The sequence below is a fragment of the Gracilinanus agilis genome, chromosome 5, assembly GCF_016433145.1.
Source record: "Gracilinanus agilis isolate LMUSP501 chromosome 5, AgileGrace, whole genome shotgun sequence".
NCBI lineage: Eukaryota > Metazoa > Chordata > Mammalia > Didelphimorphia > Didelphidae > Gracilinanus > Gracilinanus agilis.
Genome location: NC_058134.1, coordinates 109633748 through 109653643, shown reverse-complemented (window position 1 = coordinate 109653643; position 19896 = coordinate 109633748). Strand labels below are relative to the sequence as shown.

General features: G+C 37.8%; 1 protein-coding gene across 5 annotated transcripts in view; it reads right to left on the bottom strand.

Moving 5' to 3' along the window:
• Window positions 1-228: 228 nt before the first annotated feature.
• The window catches only part of SLC37A3 (solute carrier family 37 member 3), a 43659-nt gene continuing 23991 nt past the window's right edge, over window positions 229-19896 (bottom strand). For 2 of the 5 annotated variants that reach the window (XM_044679698.1, XM_044679700.1), the window contains 8 exons: window positions 19700-19784; window positions 17530-17702; window positions 13844-13985; window positions 12560-12661; window positions 11932-11979; window positions 7938-8089; window positions 1354-1419; window positions 229-492 (listed from right to left, as the gene is read on the bottom strand). In XM_044679698.1, coding sequence (XP_044535633.1) covers window positions 421-492; window positions 1354-1419; window positions 7938-8089; window positions 11932-11979; window positions 12560-12661; window positions 13844-13985; window positions 17530-17702; window positions 19700-19784 — 840 coding nt within the window. In that variant the 3' untranslated portion in view covers window positions 229-420. The remainder of the gene's footprint in view (window positions 493-1353; window positions 1420-7937; window positions 8090-11931; window positions 11980-12559; window positions 12662-13843; window positions 13986-17529; window positions 17703-19699; window positions 19785-19896) is intronic. The other 3 variants (XM_044679699.1, XM_044679701.1, XM_044679702.1) reach the window with 3 other exon arrangements.

Sequence of the window (19896 nt, the reverse complement as noted above, 5' to 3'; positions counted from 1 at the left end):
TTTGCTTTTCCAGTGGCTGATAGTGCCGAATGCTGGATTAGGCTTGGCTCAAGTTTGACACCAAGTTATTTTGATGATCTCCCCTTCCCCTGATAATAAGAATAGCTACAATTTTGGTGCTTTAAGATTTAAAAAGCACCTTACATTATGTTATCTCATTTAATTCTCACAACCCTGGGAAGTAGAGGCAGGCAGAGGTTAAGTGACTTGCCCAGGGTCACACAGCTAGCGTCTGAGGCAGGAATAGAATTTAGGTCTTCTTGATTCCAAGTCCAGCAGTCTATCCCATCCATCACCTAACTTCATCCAAATATGGTGAATTAAAAGAAATTAAAATGAGGTAACTGTCCAGGTCACATCTTTCTGTTTTATCTACAACAGCCTCTTTCCCAGGGGCAACGGTAATCCACTCAAGGTGTCTTATCTTCTTAGCACAAGGGATCTTATTTCCTTCACTATTAATGGTGAGATGAACAGGATTGTACAACTTGTCTGTGAAAAGAAAAAAGTATTAGAAATGCACACTTTTAACTAACATCTGTTAAGAGTATTATAGAAAAGCCCATCCAGATGGATGTAGTCACTTTTCTATTAGTTCTATCTCCATTTTACAGATGAAAAAACTGAAGCAAATGAAACTGATGAAATTTAGATTATAAAAAAGAATGTTTAAATCATTGGTCCTGTCGTCCTCCCCCATAACCCCTGAGCACTAGAAGGAAAGCACGAGCAGACATTTCCAGTATCACAGATGCTGGGGCTTACATGACCTTGCTAGAAGTAGGCCCCTGGAAGTGTGACAGACTCCTGGAAGTTACTATGGGGAAGTAAAGTAACTTCTGTGAGTCTGGAAATGTGAGTGGCATTATCATTGCCCACCACCATCACCATCCTAATGTCTTCCCTCTGGTATCAGCTTCAATATGCTGACAGTGGTGACCACGAGCAGATGCTGAGGCATCCTGGGGATCTTTCTGCTGAGGCTCTCAGACAGGTTGCTACCTATACCCAAAGTAAATGGACTCTTATAGAACATGAGAATTTATGGATAACGGACTTTCACCAGGGGATAATCTTAAGTAAATTAATGGTCAATGATGCAAATATGTCTGCTATCGTTAGCTTTCCTTGAATCAGAGATCCAGCACTGAATGGACTATAAAATGCAAGCTGCTTTAGGCCCATTTTTCCCCTTAAAAAAACGTACTTTATGGATTGATAAATACGACACTTCTTATAAATGAATCTTTAAGAAAAAAAGATCAGTTCTCTTTCTTTGTTTGAATGTTTTAAAAATGCAGTCTTAGGACAAAACTGAATTTTAAAAAACTGGTAAAGAATATATATACTCACCATTAAAATGAAGAAATAAAAAACCCACATCCATCCTAGGTTATCCTGAATCAAAGACACTAAAAACTGAACAACATAAAAGAAGAGATTACAATGTGATTGTATATCCATTAATAAAACTGAATGGCTAAATCAAAAGATTAAAAACAACTATTTCAAAAGAATTAAAAGGTAGTAAAGTCTGCTATTAATGCCTAGTTTTGAGAGCTTCATAATGCACTCCATACCCTTTCCATACACCAACTGTCTCCTATCAGATATGACAGGTAACAATTATTTGTTCAAGAGGCTTACCTTTGATCTACTTTTACCATTTAAGAGGACAAGATGAACATTTTCAGACTTGTCCTCTCTTAAAGTACATCAAAAAACCCTTCAAAAACTTTTTTAAGCTTTTAAATAGGTCGGTCTGTCTCTGTCTCTGTCTCTCTCAAACCCTTACCTTCCATCTTGGAGTCAATACTGTATAGTGGCTCCAAGGCAGAAGAGTGGTGAGGGTAAGCAATGGGGGGGGGGGGGGGGGGTGTCAAGTGACTTGCCCAGGGTCACAGCTGGGAAGTGTCTGAAGCCAGATTTGAACCCAGGACCTCCCGTCTCTAGGCCTGGCTTTCAATCCACTGAGCTACCCAGCTGCCCCATGGCCTTTCACTTTTGAAATACAGTTCTTGAATTATGGATTTCACTACCATCTTAAAAATGGAGTATCTTTTTTTTTTTTTTAAACCCTTACCTTCCATCAATACTGTGTATTGGCTCCAAGGCAGAAGAGTGGTAAGGGCTAGGCAATAGGGGTCAAGTGACTTGCCCAGGGTCACACAGCTGGGAAGTGTCTCAGGCCAGATTTGAACCTAGGACCTCCTGTCTCTAGGCCTGACTTTCAATCCACTGCCCAGCTGCCCCTAAAAATAGAGTATCTTCAAAGTCTCAGCAAAGTCTTAAGTTCTAAAAACTTCAGAAGTGTAAATGCTACAATTTTAGAAAAAAATTATTTGAAAGGTTAACTATTTAAATAACCATTATCTTGGGCTATAGTGAATCTCAAGTCAACTTTCAAACTTTGTAAATATTTTTCATCAGCTAAATGATTTGAAAGGATTAAATTTGTAATCCTAGCCTTAAGATCACCCAAAGAGCAAGACTTTGATCCATACATGATAGTTTTGTTTTTTTTCCAAGCCTTACCTTCTGCCTTAGAATTAATAGTATAAATTGGTTCCAAGGCAGAAGAGTGGTCACACTGTAAGGAAATATTTAAGGCTAGCTTTAAACCCAGAATCTCTTCTCTCTGGGCCTAGTTCTCTATCTATTGAGCCACCATGCTGCCCCTATATACAACAGTTTTGATGTGACCTCACAGAAAATGGTGTAATGGAGATAGATCAGGTGACTAAGATGATCAAGCAAGAGGCCTTCCTTTACAGAGAAAGTATCATCCAGAAACTGTTGCATACAATTGCATAATAGGATACCCTGTCTTGTCAAAAAAAGAATTAAACATTTGCAAAATTACATAAGTGCAAAATAAATTTAATAATTAAACTTTCAAATGATGACTTTTGTAAATTTGTACAATTAATGATTACAAAGGTTTTAAAGTATAAAATTGCACTAAGAATTTTGAGACATTCTGTATTACCCTATTCCCTTTTTAATAATAACTAGCATTTTAACACTTTTAAAGTTTATAAAGTACATGCTAATTTATTTAATCCATACAACAATGTTGTGAAGTAGCTGCTCTTACTATCTCCATTTTATAGGAAGATGTAACTGAGGCACATAGAAGTTGAATGACTCCTGGTTTTTGAGGCAGGATTCCAATTCTGGTTTCCATGCTCCAAGGCCACGGTCATTGTGCCATCTAACTTGTTTCCAAAGATATATCATCTTTCCATATGATATCCAAGGAAGGGTCTTTTGTAACGACTTTCACATTAATAGGTGGGCAAAATCCAAGGGTAACGAATGAAGTTAAAGATACACAATGGAAAGTAAAAAAAAAGCAGGCGTTACTGGAATAATCACATGTTCAATAAAGCATGACGCCCCTCCCCTACTATTCTTGGGTCCATCTCTGAGTCTCCTTCTTACATGAAATACTTCCGAAGCCCAGAGGGAAGTAAATCACTGAGTCAGATTGAGAAGTGCCCTCAAAGGTCATCTAATTCAACCCTGAATCAAAGCTATTGCCCCATTCTTTCTACACTTTCCCCAACAAACAATCATCTGTATTCCCAGACCTCCAGTCATATTTCTGGCTCTCTTTTACCTCTGAGAACAGCCTATGAATCAATCCTTCTTGGTTTTTCTTCCTTTTATTGCATCAAAATCTGTCTCCTTCTGACATACCCATCGGTCTTATTTTGCTCTTAATGACTAAGAACAAGTTTAATCCTTCTTTCACATGACATATATTCATATATTTGAAAATTTGGTCCCACATTTCTTTTTCACTAGCCTAAACATTCTCAGTTTCTTCAATCACTAAATGGCATGGTTTCAAGTCTCCTCACCATGCTCATCCCCACCCCTCTTGCCAATATCCCTTCTAAAATGTGGTATCCAGAATTAGATGTAATACTCTCTACTTAGTCTTGAGCAGCATAAGGTAGAGTGGATTATCATCTCCCTTGTACTAGACACTATATTTTGATTAAAACTATGATTAAGATCATGTTAGCTTTTTTGAACTGAATAAGCAAAGCTTAAAATTGGACTAAAATTTTTGGGACAGTCTATATTCTATGACAGTAACTGAGGTAAGTTGAGTTCTAGCAATGAGCACAGTGTGGCATATAGTAGGATGCTTAAAAAATGTTTGTTGATTGATTAATGGTTATAGCTTTATAAGAAAAACATAGCAAATTAAATAATGAAACTATTGGTTTTAATGTGTTCCTCCTCCTACCTCAAAGAAAAGATTTTCACCAATAAATTTACCAGTTCTAAATCCCAATTTATCACCATTAAATCTGAAGGTGAAGCATCACTAAGAAATCCAAAGTAATTGGTGCTTTCCTCCTACACAAGCGTTCTTAGGGAAGTTTTTTATTCCTAAAAATGCCATGTGCCTGATGTGGGATGAGCCAAACTGATCTCTTTCCCTAGACAGCCATGAGATAGCTCATGAAGCTTTCAGAGTCCTCCCATTCATTTAAGAAACAGGCAAGGATGATTTCAGAAGCTCAAGACTCCCAGAAGACACCAATGGAGAAGATCAAAGGATTATCAGTTTATATCTAGAAGGAACCTTAGAGACCATCAAGTTCACCCCACTTCATTTTACAGAGGACGAAACTGAAGCAGAATTTAAATGATTTTCTCAGGGTGGTGTAGCTAGTTTAAGTCTCTGAGGTAGGAATAAAAGGAACAACTTAAAGCTACCTGGGATGATGTTTCTTCAAAGACAAACATCACACTATACTGGCAACTGAAGCTTTTCCAAAAATGAGACTAATCCATCTCTGATAGTTCTTGTAAATAATGTAGTTGGCAAGTAAAGACTGAATTTAAACTAAAAATAAAGCATTGTAGGACTGAGATTGAATTGAGATTCTTAGGTCCAAGTAATAATGAAAAGGTGGTGGGGGAAAGAGGCTAACTTTTATATTTGGACAAGGGAAGGCCTCTAAAAATAGACCACAGTTCACCTATCTCTGGGTGAAAAGGCCTTTCTGAATACAGGCTGGCATTTTAGGTTTATGTCAAAGGAAGACAAGAGCTCTGGAAAGTCTAATGTTCTTCCACTTCTCCTTATAGTAACTAATATAGGAGAGTCTTATATCTTCTCTATTGTGAAACAAGTCCTTTCAAGAAGAATTTAATACATTAGATGGAAAATAAACCAAAGAATTCCAGAAGGAGGCAATAATTCTACCACTGAACAAACAATGCAAATGTCTTTCTTCATAGATCCAAGGGGCAAGAAGGCATTTGGGGGAATTCTGAGAAAAGTTCTTCCTTTTAAGACTTCTGTGACAAAAAGGACATATGAGGCTTACCTAGTGATACTATGTAGGTTATGTTAATATCATCCAAAAAAGAGAAGTTGGATCCCCAAAGCTCAATTAGCCAGGACTGCAATTTGAAAAGTCCCTGATTCCTTCTAAGATGCCACCTCTACCACCACTGAAATATGTTCTAAAGAGGAGCTCATCTGATCCCAGGCTGAAGTTTGAAAAGGCTTCTGGTTCCACATAATTTTATTTGAAAAGCTAGCTTTTGGCCTAAATAGTTCAGTGTTTCAGTACATGTGTGCTGGTCAGTCCCTCCTTTTTCTTACCCCTCAGTGAAGCTCATCTCGTTACGACTCATCCTACCACATGAGCTCCCATTCCATTATTCTACTTCTCTTTCTTGCTTTTGGCATTCATCTCCTTTATACTTCCTGCCCAATGTTTTCATTATCTCTGTAACTCAAGCCTTCACTTCTCTGTTGCCTCCATCTGAACCCTCGTGCCCATCTCTCTCATCATCTCCCATCAACTCCCACTTGGCCCCATCTTTTGCTTCTCTCATTCTCTCCTCCTCTCAACTTATAATCATTACTTAGTCCTAAAGGAAATATATAGATCTTCTCTCAAAGACAATGTATCTTAAAATACTTTCTCTCTCATGGAGGCCTCATTTTCTCCCACCCCTCAGAATTCAATGGGAAATATTTTCCTATGCCATGCCTCATTGAATTGTCATCATCTCTTAATTTCTCATCAGGTAACTGCCATCATTTGTTTTCCCATTATGTAGAAGCCATTCATTCACAATATTCTCTTCAAATAACTGATACTGCTATCTATTTTGCCTTTGGGCCCATTTCTAGTTTCTTTGATGATATCAACACTTGGCTCACATTCGAAGTTTAGGATATTGACGGGACATACAAGTGGAAATGAGCAATAAAATTTAAAGATATGAGGGGGCAGCTGGGTAGCTCAGTGGATTGAGAGCCAAGCCTAGAGACAGGAGGTCCTAGGTTCAAATCTGGCCTCAGACACTTCCCAGCTGTGTGACCCTGGGCAAGTCACTTGACCCCCATTGCCTACCCTTACCACTCTTCCACCTATAAGTCAATACACAGAAGTTAAGGGTTTAAAATAAAAAAAAAGTTAAAAAAAAAATTTTAAGATATGGGACTAAAGCTTAAAAGAGGTATTAAGGATGGATACATAGATTTGGGAGTCATCTGCACAAAGATAATAGATCAGTGGTTCCCAAACTCTTTTGGCCTACTGCTCCCTTTCCAGAAAAAACATTACTTAAGTGTCCTCTAGAAATTAATTTTTTTAAATTTTAATAGCAATTAATAGGAAAGATATATGTATTAGTTTCTACTTTTTTTCATAAAATATAGTAAAGAAAGGTGTAAATTAGAAACATTGAACTTTGAAATTATGAAACTATTTATTGAACTCAGAATAGAATGTAATACAAAAAAAGTTAAAACATTCAAAATCCCAAATGCACCTGTGGCCATCACCACCTCCCTGGATTACTGCAGCACCCACCAGTAGGCGGTGGTGCCCACTTTGGAAATCACTGTAATAGATGAATCCACAGGAATGAATGAGATCAGCAAAAAAGAAAGAACAGGAAGGAAAGAGAGTCAAGGTCAGAGCCTTGGGGAATACCACTCATGATTAGGGGATCAGAAAGGAGTAGTTACAGAGATAAAAGGAAAGCCAGGAAAGAACAATGTCAGAACATTAGGAGGAGTGGAGGGAGGAGAAAATGTTCAACATGATAAAAAATCACAGTGACATCAAAGACAATAAAGACTAAGAAAAGAACATCAGCTGGATCAAAGTATGCATGACCAGAATTGGTCACCTTGATGATGGGTTTAGCATAAATTTTTGTTATTAGAAGGGTTCAATGGGAGAAAAGAGGTGCTAGGGAGAAGGATAAGGGGAAATGACTGGTCTATAAAAATAAAAGGCAAGGACTTTCATTAAACAAGAAAAGCTCATCAAGCTTAGTAACAAAGAGATCACTGTTCACTTTTGGAAGAGTTGTATCAGCAAGATTGTAAGGAAGTAAGTAATGAGCACTGGTAAAGAGACAGAGACAACCAGCAAAGACAACTCTTGTAAGGAGTTTGGCAGTGAAAGGGAAGAAAATATAGCATGTAAGAATGACAGAATAGGTGAGGACTGAGCATGTCTGTAGGTAGCAGGGAAGAGGCCAGCAGGCAGAGAGAAAAAGAGAATGATTAGTAAGAGCAAGACCCTTTAGGAGGTGGGAAAAGATGAGTCCGAAAGGACAAACAAAGGAGTTTAGCATTGCAAGGAAGTGGGACACCCTTGTCCTCAGAGGCTAGAACAAAGAAGAGAACAGGTTATGGAAGGCTCCTATGATAAGGAAAAAGAGAATGTATAAGGGATATATCTAAATGGAACTGTTGTGGTGGAAGGTGGTAGGGATCAGGCTTTTCCCACAAGTTATAAGCTTTTGACAGCAATGAAAATAAAAAGCTAAGATTTCTAGGATACTGCAGGAGTAACATATAACTACGACAGAGGAATTTTCCATCTTCAGAGAAACACTTAATATGCTTGAACATTAAACTTTTCTTTTGATAATCTCACCTGGCCCATTGCTGCTCCAATACTCCCAGTTCCATCAACAATTCCTGTAACCGTGGCCAAAGCTTCACTGCTTCCCTGTACCAGTTCCTGGTGACCCAAATCCGCAGAAATAGCAGCACTAATCATATTAGAGGGTCCTCCAATGAAAAACCCTAAAAATGTAAACAGAATAGTTCCTGATAAGTCACAGAAAGAAAAACAAATAGACGAGGAGGGAGGAGAATAAGTGTTTATATACACTACTATGTGCCAGGCACTGTGTTAAGTGCTTTCTAAATCATCTTACTTGATTTTCACAACCACTGAAAGGCAGATGCTGTTCAGTGTAATCCCTAAAATCCCACCCATATTCTCTAACAGAAAGGCATTCTAAAATAAAGGCAAAAGATAACAGGAGGGCAAAATTGGCAGCACCTAGATGTCCCTTTTCCCCAAGGGTTTTATTTTCTTCAAGCTGATCAATCCAATTCAACAAACACTTATTAAGGTCCTATGTACAGGTCCCTCTGCTAGATACTAAGGGGAATATAGCATGACTGAAAAAATATTCATTAAGTACTTACTATGTGCTTTGGCACTGGAAATGCAAAGGGAAAGTGGGGACAGTCTTGCTATTGAGAGTTCAGATCTGAACAGCTACAAGTCAGGTGGAGTGAGCTCCTGGTCCTCAGGGTACAGTGGCAAGCCTTTGGTGGTGGAAACTTTCTTTTCCAGATCATCTACTGAGGAGGCAGGGTTGCAGCCCTACAACAACCTCTCTTGATGGCACTTGGTCCACAGTTGGCACCGGTGGTGGCAAGGATGGCAGTACTCTTTTTCTAAGGTAGGGGCTGCGTCACCATCAGGGAATGAGTGGGAGTAGAGGTAGGGCCTTCTGCTGCTCCTTCAGATTACTTTGCTTTTTTAGCTAATGTGTTTGACTTGCTTGCCCAAGAAGCAGTATTAAATATAAGAAAGATGGTCCTTGCATTCAAGGAGTATTTATGTGGTGGTAGTGTGTGAAAGGAGTAAGACTAGGTAAGACAAAGGAATGACATATCATGTGCACAAATACAAATAAAGTAATAATACCAAGAGGAGAATGCAAGTAAGATACAATAGGACCGGGAGAAGTGAGAGGGGAATCAGGGAAGGCTACACTGAAGCAGGGGCATTTGAGCTTGGCATTGAAGAAGAATTAAAATTTCAATGGAACACATGCGGGGGAAGGGCACTGTAGGCAGTAGAAATGGCATAAGCAAAAGCAGGAATTAGGTGGCCTCTAAGGTCTCTGTTAGCACTAAATCTAAAATCTTATTGTCCTATGAGCATAGGAGAGTAAGAAAACAAGGGATATATATGGAGAATAGCAAAATGGGAAAATGGGTAAAAATAAAATGAGTAATGTAAGGTAATGTTGGAAAAGTAGTTTGGAGTCCTATTGTGGAAGGCAGTATATGAATCTTAGACACCTTTCTTAAAGAGTATATGAAAGGGACAGCTAGGTGGCTCAGAGGATTGAGAGCCAGGCCTGGAAACAGGAGGTCCTGGGTTCAAATCTGAACTCAGACATTTCCCAGCTGTGATCCTGGGCAAGTCACTTAACCCTAATTGCCTAGTCCTTACTGCTCTTCTGTCTTGGAACTGATACTTAGTATTGATTCCAAGATGGAAGAAAAAGATTTAAAAAAACACAACATAAAAATCTGAATAGGAAGTTATTAAATCATCCTGGACTTCCTTCCTCAGTCTGCTAAAGCCCAAAAGAGATATTCCCACCCAAGCAAAGCAGTCCCACTGTTTACTAATTGATTGACCCAAGATTACTTTCTATATTTCCAACTGACTATCTTAAAAAGTTGATTTCAGAGCACCTTTTATAGACTGCTTGCTCCCATATTTTGTAAAGCACAAAAATTTTATGACTCTTGAGTAAGCATTTGTGAACAAGAAATTTTACTGGCTTTTCCAATCAGATCACACCCTATTGTCAAAAACACAACATAAATCTATAAAAAAACAAATTAAAGACATTTTTATAACTAAAATGCTTCCAAGACCACCAATAGCTGATCTATTTTAAGCAACAGTCAACATGAGAAAGTTCTAGTAAAATGAAATAATTTGGATAGCTCCTTGGGTGTACTTCAATAGGATCTGATCTACTCCACTAGGACATGGAACAGCTTAATTTAGTAGCAGTGCCCTATGATTGCTTCACTAACAATCCTCTCTCTTTTTCTTTACTTTTCTTTTTTATAACCCTTACTTTCTGTCTTAGAGCCAATTTGAGGTCAGTGTCATCTAATGGATTATCAAAGTTTAAAATGTGCTAGAACCTTCAAAGAATCTTAAATCTGCAGGTAAATTTGAGGAAGTGTATATGCTAACACGAGTACTTGAATGTAAGAGGGATTATGGTTTAGGTCATGGAGCTGTACTGATATGGGTGGTAGTAAACATTAACAATAATTACCCTTATGGCCACCACATGGTGAGGCCACCAAGAAAGAAATGATTGTGACTGTTCCAAAAATGAAAGGTCCAAACACAGCAGTGCAAAGGAAAGATTGTCTAGCCTAACCTGAATCCAAGCCTGGGAGCTCTATGTAGGTAAGCTCCATGTCTTCCTGGGCTTCAGTTTACTTATCTATGAATCAAGGGGCTATAAGAGAAAAACCAATGGATTTGTAGTTAGAGGATGGAGGTTCAAATCCTAGTTCTGCATTTACTGAATATCCTTGGGAAAGCTAATTCCCCCTCCATGTCTCAGTTTATCCATCTTTAAATGGCCAGATGATCTCTCAGGCAGGTTCTAGCTCTAACTGGTTGCTGGGGCTGAAAAGATGGGAACTTAAAAGGGAAATCACTACTTTGTTTTGTGACAGGAGAAAAAAGTCAAGTGTTTGACACGTGCTCTTTTGGGGAGAAGAGAGTTCAAATATTCAAAGGATAAATATCCTATTGCCTAAACTGCTATGAGGAAGGCCATACCAGGAAGGCCTGGAAACTGGGAGAGAAACCTATGCACACTAAGGAAACAAGCAAGCCATAAGTGGGGTGGGGCTGTGGATACACAGAGAATTTGTTCATTTAGATTTTTAAAAGACATACCTAAGACTTAAGACAGAGCAGAAAAAAACAATCAGGACTTAAAATAACAACCAAAAAAAAACAACAACAAACTACCAAGTCACAAGATAATCTGGATCTTCTGTGCAGACATTTTCCTCAGAGTTTGGAAGTACCTCAGACCATGCAAGACAGATCTCCTTAATCCACCTAAGTTCACCATCTGCCAGTCACACCTTCCATATACTACCCTCCTACACTTTCTAATTCCCCAGAATATAATTGTCTTCCCTCCTCACCTCTCCCTACCTGGTTTTCCCCCATTAGAATATAAGTTCCTTGAAGGCAAGGAATGTTTCTTTTAAAAAATATTTGTATCTCTGACACAAGTGCCTAAACACAGTACACAATTAAATGTTTTTCATTAATTCATTTGAGATTGACAGCTACCTTAACTCTTCCCAAAGGAACTCTGAAATTCTCTACCAATGTGTCCATAAGGGCACGATTGCCTAAAAAGCTTTTGTGTTGTTGTTGTTTTTTTTTGAATAGTTTCCATCCCCCTCTCCCCACCTCCTGTTTAGAGGGCAATGACTTCCCTTCAAGTCCCCAGCAGGTTATTTCCTTTTATTTAGCCCTCAGCAGGACTGGTTTCTCCCCCGTAACATTAACATCTGGGGCAGCAATAACTGATTTGGGAAAAATTTCCAAATCAATAAACCACTAACTCAGAGATTAGTCCCGTATCAGAAAGAATCTTGTGTCTTAAATGGACAAATCACCATACATTTGCAGAAACATAATCTGGATGAGTACATAACTTTTTTTCACTTAAATCAACAGCTATCATTAAATAGATTTGCAACATAGTCCAAATTACCAAATGAGAAGGCATGTCTATCTAGTATTGCTATTATAATGAGCTTGATCAAGAATATCATACCTGTTACAGCCATTAGAAATGCATTAATAGCCTTATTGTTTGGAGAACCTGCAAGAGATAATGTTAACACGTTGGCTTTAAGAGTTCTGTCTGCCACAATCCAGCAGCACTACATAAATTAAAGCTCATAAGCACAGAGACTGTCAGTTGATAAGATCCGCCCTCCCCTCCCCCCAACTTTTTTTGGTGAGAAAACTTCTGACTCTTGTTCAGAGTCATAAGCAACAAGACTTCTATAAACCAAGAAGGAACTGCTCTCTCCCACCTCAACATTATCTTCAACCACATATACCACACCTACTAATTACGCCTCTCTTCTTTTGAAACTTCTGGCCCTTTATTGCTTTATTGGCTGCAATGCTGTCTCTCTGGAGCCTTTCCTTAAACAAAGCACGTATGCTAGCAAGAAAGCTCTTTTTAAAAAATCAACAAAGCAGATGAGATGATAGTTTCCTCCACAACAAAAACAAAACTACATGATGATGGTTTTTCCAGACATTTACAATCAGCTGCAAGGGCACTATATTATCCCTCTGTAGCCTGCTTCAAGGCAAATTCCCCTAAACTGGCCTCAGATTATCTTTTCCTCAAAGTCCAAAAAAGTACTCTTTGTGCAAGGCATACTCACGGCTATAACCAACCAGGGACCCAATTGCCAGAAGCAGACTCCCAGCTAAAACTGGTGCTCTCTTCTGTAGCATGTCAGAGATGAAGCCTTGTAAAGTACCACCTTCAAGTACAGAAAATATATACATCTTAGAAACACTCAACTTTATTCAATTGTGTTTTCTGGTTAGTTTATAACTAACTTCTCTAAAAGTTTCATCATTAGGATCATTCATAACCTAGCCAACTAAAGACAAATTGCATATGTTTCCTGAATTTTGTTTTTCATTCAGTTCAATAAAAATCCACCAAGCAAAGAGCATAAATGAAGCAATTATGACTAGATTGTTCATAGCCAAAGGATGCATGGTAGGGCAACTAAAGAGGCCCAAATACATCAAATTCAATTTTCACAAACACCTTCTTCTGGAATATACAAATTCATTCTATTATTTACTTATCAACAGGTATGGTTCTATCCTATTTTAAATCTCATGTGTACAAAAGCAAGGCTAAGTCTGAAGGCAGCAAAGCTAACTCTTTAGCTTTTGGCCTAAGATTCAATGTAAGTAGTTGAAACGGAATAGGATGCCATTTGAGTTGTTTCCTTTTAATTTCCTCAATTACTTTCTGACTTTACCACAATTCTAGGTTCAAGCATAACTTATAGGACACTCATGATCTGCTTTAGCTTTATCAGTAATCACCTATTAAAAATGTTTCAACTATTATAAAGAGATCCTGACTTGCCAATTATGAGCTGTTTTCATTTCTACCTGAGCCCTGCATCCCAAACCATTACAAGATGCTTAGAATGAAACCCTTGTGGAACATTCAGGAAGTTTCCCCACTGTTATTATTTTATTCTTGCTCCTGTAATCAGTAACTAGGCCATTACTTTGCCTTTTTCTGAGAAGGCTGAGGAAAATGAGCATACTCTTTCTACATCTGATTTAAAAATACAAAGAATTAATTATAGTGCTCTGAAATAGCACTGGATGGGAGGAAGGAGCTACTGTATTCAGAAGAATGATATGAATTTTAAAAAACTACTAGCCAACAAGCTAAGATAGGGGAAAAGCCTAATCAATAAGAGACCAAGAGAGTCTCAAAAAAATTACAAGGATTTTTTATTTCTGCTGTTCCTTTCTAGGAGACTTTTCTCCCTCAACAAAATATGACTATTTTCTAGAGATGAAAGGATCTTCCAGAAAATAGGACAAGAAATAAAGTTATATTTTAAATGATGTCCAGAACTTTTTTTTAATACTGTGACAGAAATTAAAAAGACATTTTCCAAACTTACCTATAATTCCTCCAACATCATACCAAATAGAGAGCTTGTCAGCTTCAGCCTCTTTCCATCTAAAGTTGTTGCTCAGATAAAAAGGCAGCCAGAAGAAGAAGGAATAATTCACTAACTTCAAGCAGGCATAGGCCAAAGAATACTAGAAAAAATATTCAGCAACCAATGAGAAATAAAAATACAAAAAGGCAACTTGGTAGTTTTTGATATGATCTTGTTAAGGGAATCAGTGTCCAACAGAACTCGAAATTAAACACTTTGACAATCCCTGTTTATCTATCTTCATTTCATCCTTCACCAACATTCACCAACATGTTCACCAACATCCCTTTTTTCCCTCCAGCTTCTAGAGAAGCATGAGAATGTGATATATCATTTCTATAGAGTATATACATATGTTCATTTTGCATCTGCCCTCCTGCCCTTCCACTCCCTTCAGGCTTCTAAGTGGAGAACTCACATCAGAGATTGGAGCCATTGGGGAATGGCACGTGTATATCTATACTTTAATTAGAAAGATTAGTGCCACCCCCAACACGTACAAAAGTGTGTACTCCATAGCAAGCATATGCCACAGATAAATGCATCTAATAAACCACCCTGCTTCTATTAGCAGTAGCCAATTATTTTGATTGACTATTTCCTTAAAAATTACATAACAGGTATACTTGTATAATATAACTAAACAACATAGTTCACAAGCCAATCACCAGAAGCATTAGTTAGTAAAAATACTACTACATAATTATTTCTAAAAGTTTATGATGCAAATGTTCAACGAGTTGCCAATCCTTCAAACTGAGTACAAAATATCTGTTAACTGGTTCTCCTTTTGGAGAAAAGTTATAACTGCCTCAAAATAGGGCTAGAGATAAGACTTCAAGGTCCAATAAAAGTGGCTGAAACTGGCTGTCAGAAAAACCTAACATTAAGCATTCAAGAAGGTAGGAGGAACAGGCAGATTAAATTCAGAGTGCATCTGACTTAGTCTTTTTACTGGAGCTGTGAGTTATTCTCTCACTAGAAGGAGATTCTCTCTCTTTCTCCCCAGCCAAACCTAAGTCACCTTTGTCATTTTGTCCAGACTAGCTATTACAATCGCAATGGATAGAAGTTAACTAGGCTCCCTTTACATCCTTACATCTATAGAAAATGAAATGAAAATTTGTCAAGAACAAATGAGAGGAAGGGTTTGATATTTAGTAATGAAGAAATTAAATCATTATTTTCTGAATTTAAATTACGTGAACATGTGAACTGTTTCTTAATGTCTCATGACATGATTCACTTTCACTTGCTCAATTCTAATTTTTAAGAAATTATTTTCCTAAGTAATCTCCTTTTCCATTTGGCTAATCTACTTTTTTAAAAGTTCTTTTCTTCACTGGATTTTTGTGCCTCCTTTACCATTTGATCAATTCTGCTTTTAATGGTGTTATTTTCTTCTTGTATCACTTTCATTTCCTTTTCCCATTTTTCCTTTTTCCTCTCATCCAATTTTTGAAATCCTTTTTGAGCTCTTCTGAGAGCCTGAGACCAATCCCCATTTTTCTTTGAAGTTTTGTGCGTAACTGCTTTGTTCTCATTATTCCCTTCTTCGTATATGCTTTGTTCTACTTTGTCTTCACAATTTTTTATGGTTAGGTATTTTTTTGGATGTTTGCTTGTTTTTCCGAGGCTTATTTTTATTTTTAGTTTTATTTTAAAGGTAGGCTCTATTCCGAGTGAACACTCTCTTGAACTTCAGTTATTTTCTGGCTACTAGTTTCAATCCTTCCAAGGTGGTATGATGGTCTGTGGGCTAAGAGCTCTGGAAATCACCTCCCACTGCTGATTCAGTCTTCCTAAAGGCCTACTGTTGGTTTATAAGGCTAGGCACACTGTCGGGAATGAGGGCCTCACTTTGGGCTTGTGCTGACACTCGGGCCTCATTGCAGCTTTGCACTGGCCAGGTACGTTGGGGGGCACAGAACTTTTGAAGGGCGGGCATGAGAGTGCTCTACTATTGGCTTAAGTTAGGGGCTCATGGCCTTGCTGCTGGCCTGGGCCCAGGTCCAGAATATCTAGGGGCCTTGCTAATGAACTATGCTGTTGGTATAGCCTTGTTGCAGATTTTGCTTTCCTCTTACTCCAGTGAAAGTTATCTTCTGTAGGAGAATTGCCTCATACCAACCCTATTTGTTTTAAAGATTTATTCTAAAGTTGTTTGGAGGGCGTTTTCAGAGAGCTTCAGATACTCCTACCTCTACTCTGCCATCTTAGCTTCTGTCTCCCAGCTTCATTATCATGAACAAGTTAATTTATAGGAAATAATACTTGAAAGTTTTAGCAGAGTACATAACTCTAGTTAAATAATACCTAACAACATATGGGCTGGGAAGCTCAACTAAAAAAAAAATCTCCAGGGGCAGCTGGGTAGCTCAGTGGATTGAGAGTCAGGCCTAGAGACAGGAGGTCCTAGGTTCAAATCCGGCCTCAGACACTTCCCAGCTGTGTGACCCTGGGCAAGTCGCTTGACCCCATTGCCCAGGCCTTACCACTCTTCTGCCTTGGAGCCACTATACAATATTGACTCCAAGATGGAAGGTTAGGGCTTTAAAAAAATAAAAAATAAAGAAAAATCTGCATCTCTGCTCTATTTTATTTCTATTATCATCTTCATTAACAATATAACAGGAAGCAGCTGGGTGGCTCAGTGAATTGAGAGCCAGGCCTAGAGATGGGAGGTCCTAGGTTCAAATCTGGCCTCAGATACTTTCCAGCTGTGTGACTCTAGGCAAGTCACTTTGCCCCACTGCCTAGCCCTTATTGCTCTTCTGCCTTAGAAAATGCCCTCCAAACAACCTTAGAATACACAGTATTAATTCTAAGACAGAAGGTAAGGGTTTGGAAAAAAAAAAAACACTCCACAATATAACAATAACTAATATTTACATATATAGCACTTTAAAGTTTGCAAAGATAATATATTATCACATTTAATTGCCACTAGGCAATTATATAAATTTGTGTTTAGGTACGAATTCATACTTAACCATCTAGGTGAAACTATTCGTTCTCATTGTTTGGTAAAAAAGAAAGTAACATGGAATTAATGAGTATGGTTGAGGCCCATTCAATCTGGTCTTCTGTAAATGTTAAGCCTACACAGAAAGCTGCAGTGCCACTTTCTATTGATAAAGTAGTCTTATTCCAAAAAGCTCAAGAACTTTAAAACTCATCCTAAAGTTAAAAAGCAAATAATCCAGAGTGATATGTTAGCAAAATGGGGAATTACAGTTATTCCACAGAGCAAGAAGGAACTAAAAAGCGAGGACAGATTAAGTGACCTACTCAGGCTTCACAAAAAGTTAGTGGGCCAAGTTGGAAACAAAACCTAGACTTTTTATTTCCACTGCAGTGCTTAAAATTCTAAAATATCAAAACCAAAACTGGCAAAAGGGATTTAGTTAGAAATAGCTTCCTAACCCCCTTCCACTACAAAGGCTGGAGTGACACTAGAATGCATCCCCAAAAACCACAGTGCAATATTGTGGTTTAAGGAAAAAAGGCAAAAAACTCCCAATCTTTCTGGGATGACTATGAAGAGAAGAGAAGCACTCCAGGATGTTGCCAAATGTGAAGCCAGGCAATGCTGATCATCAGGGTAAGTACCAAATGGCAGACACAGATGAAGAGGTCCTTACCAGAATAACTCCAGGAAGGCAACAAGCCTGGTAAAAGCTGATTGCCTTTGGCTGATGGATTGTAGTGACTTCTTGGATTGAGTAATTGGGCTCATGATCTTCACTTTCATTATTAATTAATGGTCTACAAGGGTCATCTTCAGAACTTTCTTCTTTCTCAATCTCTGGAAGACCTAAAATGTATAAAGATATGGCCCCAAAGCACAAAGTTATATATTGCTCTTTCTACTTATCTCACATACATTCCATTAAGCTAATTTGCCAATGAATTTTTTAAATGGGAAGTTATAGCTAAAGTGACATAAGAATGAAAAAAATCAAAACGAAAGGAATGATAAATACATTAACTACAACTGTTAAACAACAATAGCAATAAATCCAAATTATATACATAGTAAATAGGCCAAAATAGACAACGCAGTTTATGTTCAAGTAACTATATAATCACTTTAAGGAATGGATGAATAAATGACAAACAACTAAAGTCTAAAGACACACAAAATCATTTACAATCTTCAGTTTGGAGTTTTTTCATCTTGCATATTCATTGTTCTTATTTGTTGTTCCTGTGCCCTTAATTGAAAGTCTTTGCTTGTCAATGTATGATAAAATTAAATTTAGTTTCTAAAAAGACAAAATTTTTATAAGATAAGTAATGTATGTGTATCACTAATTTCTTTTAGGGTAGTTGTAACTGAATAAATGTTAAATAGTCTGACATAGATGAGCAATCTCTATTCCCGTAAGCTAGTCAGATAATTTGTATTGTTGCTTGATGTTAAGAGCCTAATAAAACATTTTTTAAAAAAGAGACCTAAATTGATGATTTATCCACTGGAAGTCTACAACATGAATTCTACAACAAGGGAGGGTTCTACCACTCACAAGGAATAATAAAGTAATGATAATCTAGTTTTAATTAGACTATTTTGAGGAACATTCTATTTTCTTATTCACTTACTTACTTTTCTTCTTATTGGTTGCTATGTTCCTGAAACAGTTGAATGATATAACAGTTGGGAAAGACTCACTTGGGCAAACACAAAACATCAATAAGGGAAAGCATCCCCTTATTTAATAAATTCCAGTGGCTCCCTATTCCCTCCAGATTTATTGTTTGGCATTCAAAGCCCTTTATAAACGAGGCCCTTGCTTCCTCTGAGTCTTCTTACACAGTACTACCACCTCCTCCCCAACAATACACATACTCTATAGCTCAATGACACTGGCCTCCTTGCTATTCCTCAAAGGGAACTCTATCACAGACTCTTTGCCTTTTCACTAACTGTCCTCAGTGCCTAGAATGCTCTTTTTCCTCCCCTCTAACTCCTGGCTTCAGCCTCAGCTAAAATCTCAGCTTCTATTGGAAGCTTTCCCTGGTCCCCCTTAATGCTAGTGCCTCCCCTAATTCTTTCCAGTTTACCCTGGCATGCGTGTATGTGCTTCCCCATTAGAATATAAGTTCATTAAAGGCAAGAATTATTTTTGCCTTTGTGCCTCCAATGCTCAGCCTGATGCCTGCCACACACCAGTTAATTAATAAATACTTACTAACTTCCAAATTGAGCCCAGTGTGATGGAAACAGAACTGGCTTCAGAGCCAAAGGATCTGAGTTGGAATCTCCATTCTGCTCCTGACACCCCATATGATTCTGGAATTCACTTAGCCTCTCTGGACCTTGGTTTCTTCTGTGAAACTGCAAGGACTGAACTAGATGACATTCAAGGTCCCCGTCTAGATCTGAAATGTCTTCTGAGCAAAAAATTCTTATGTCTTTAAGATACTGAGAATAACCCATGTTGGTAGAAATAGAATGGAGATTATGTAGAGTTTTTTTCTGGGAAATGTTCAGCAGTTATCATACTATTCCTATTTGGAAGTGAATTATAAATCAGACAAATTCCTTACTGCTATCTTAAGAATTTGCAGATTATAAATAAGAATTCTCTCTTTTCAAACCCTTTGAGTATCAATGATGTCTTCCTGTTGTTTCACCACCACCAAAAGAGGTAGTGGCACAATTTTTATAGCAAACAAAAACAGGGCCCCCAATCAGTAGAACAGATTTCATAATTTTTTCCTTTCCAGGGGAATAAGTACTTAAAATCCCTGTCATGAACTTCCCCTAACAGTGAGGAACTCTGAACAAATCAAATTACTTCTCCTTACCAATTTCTTCTGGAGATATCAAAAGTCCAAAGAAGATAATGATTCCACCAGCAAACTGTACTGATGCTGTTAACAAGAAAGCATACTAGAGGGAAAAAAAGAAACAAAAATATTTTCTTATAAGTAAAATATATTTATTAAGCAACTATACTAAACTCAAAATTATGTTAGGTTCTCTGGAAGCCTTAAAAAATATA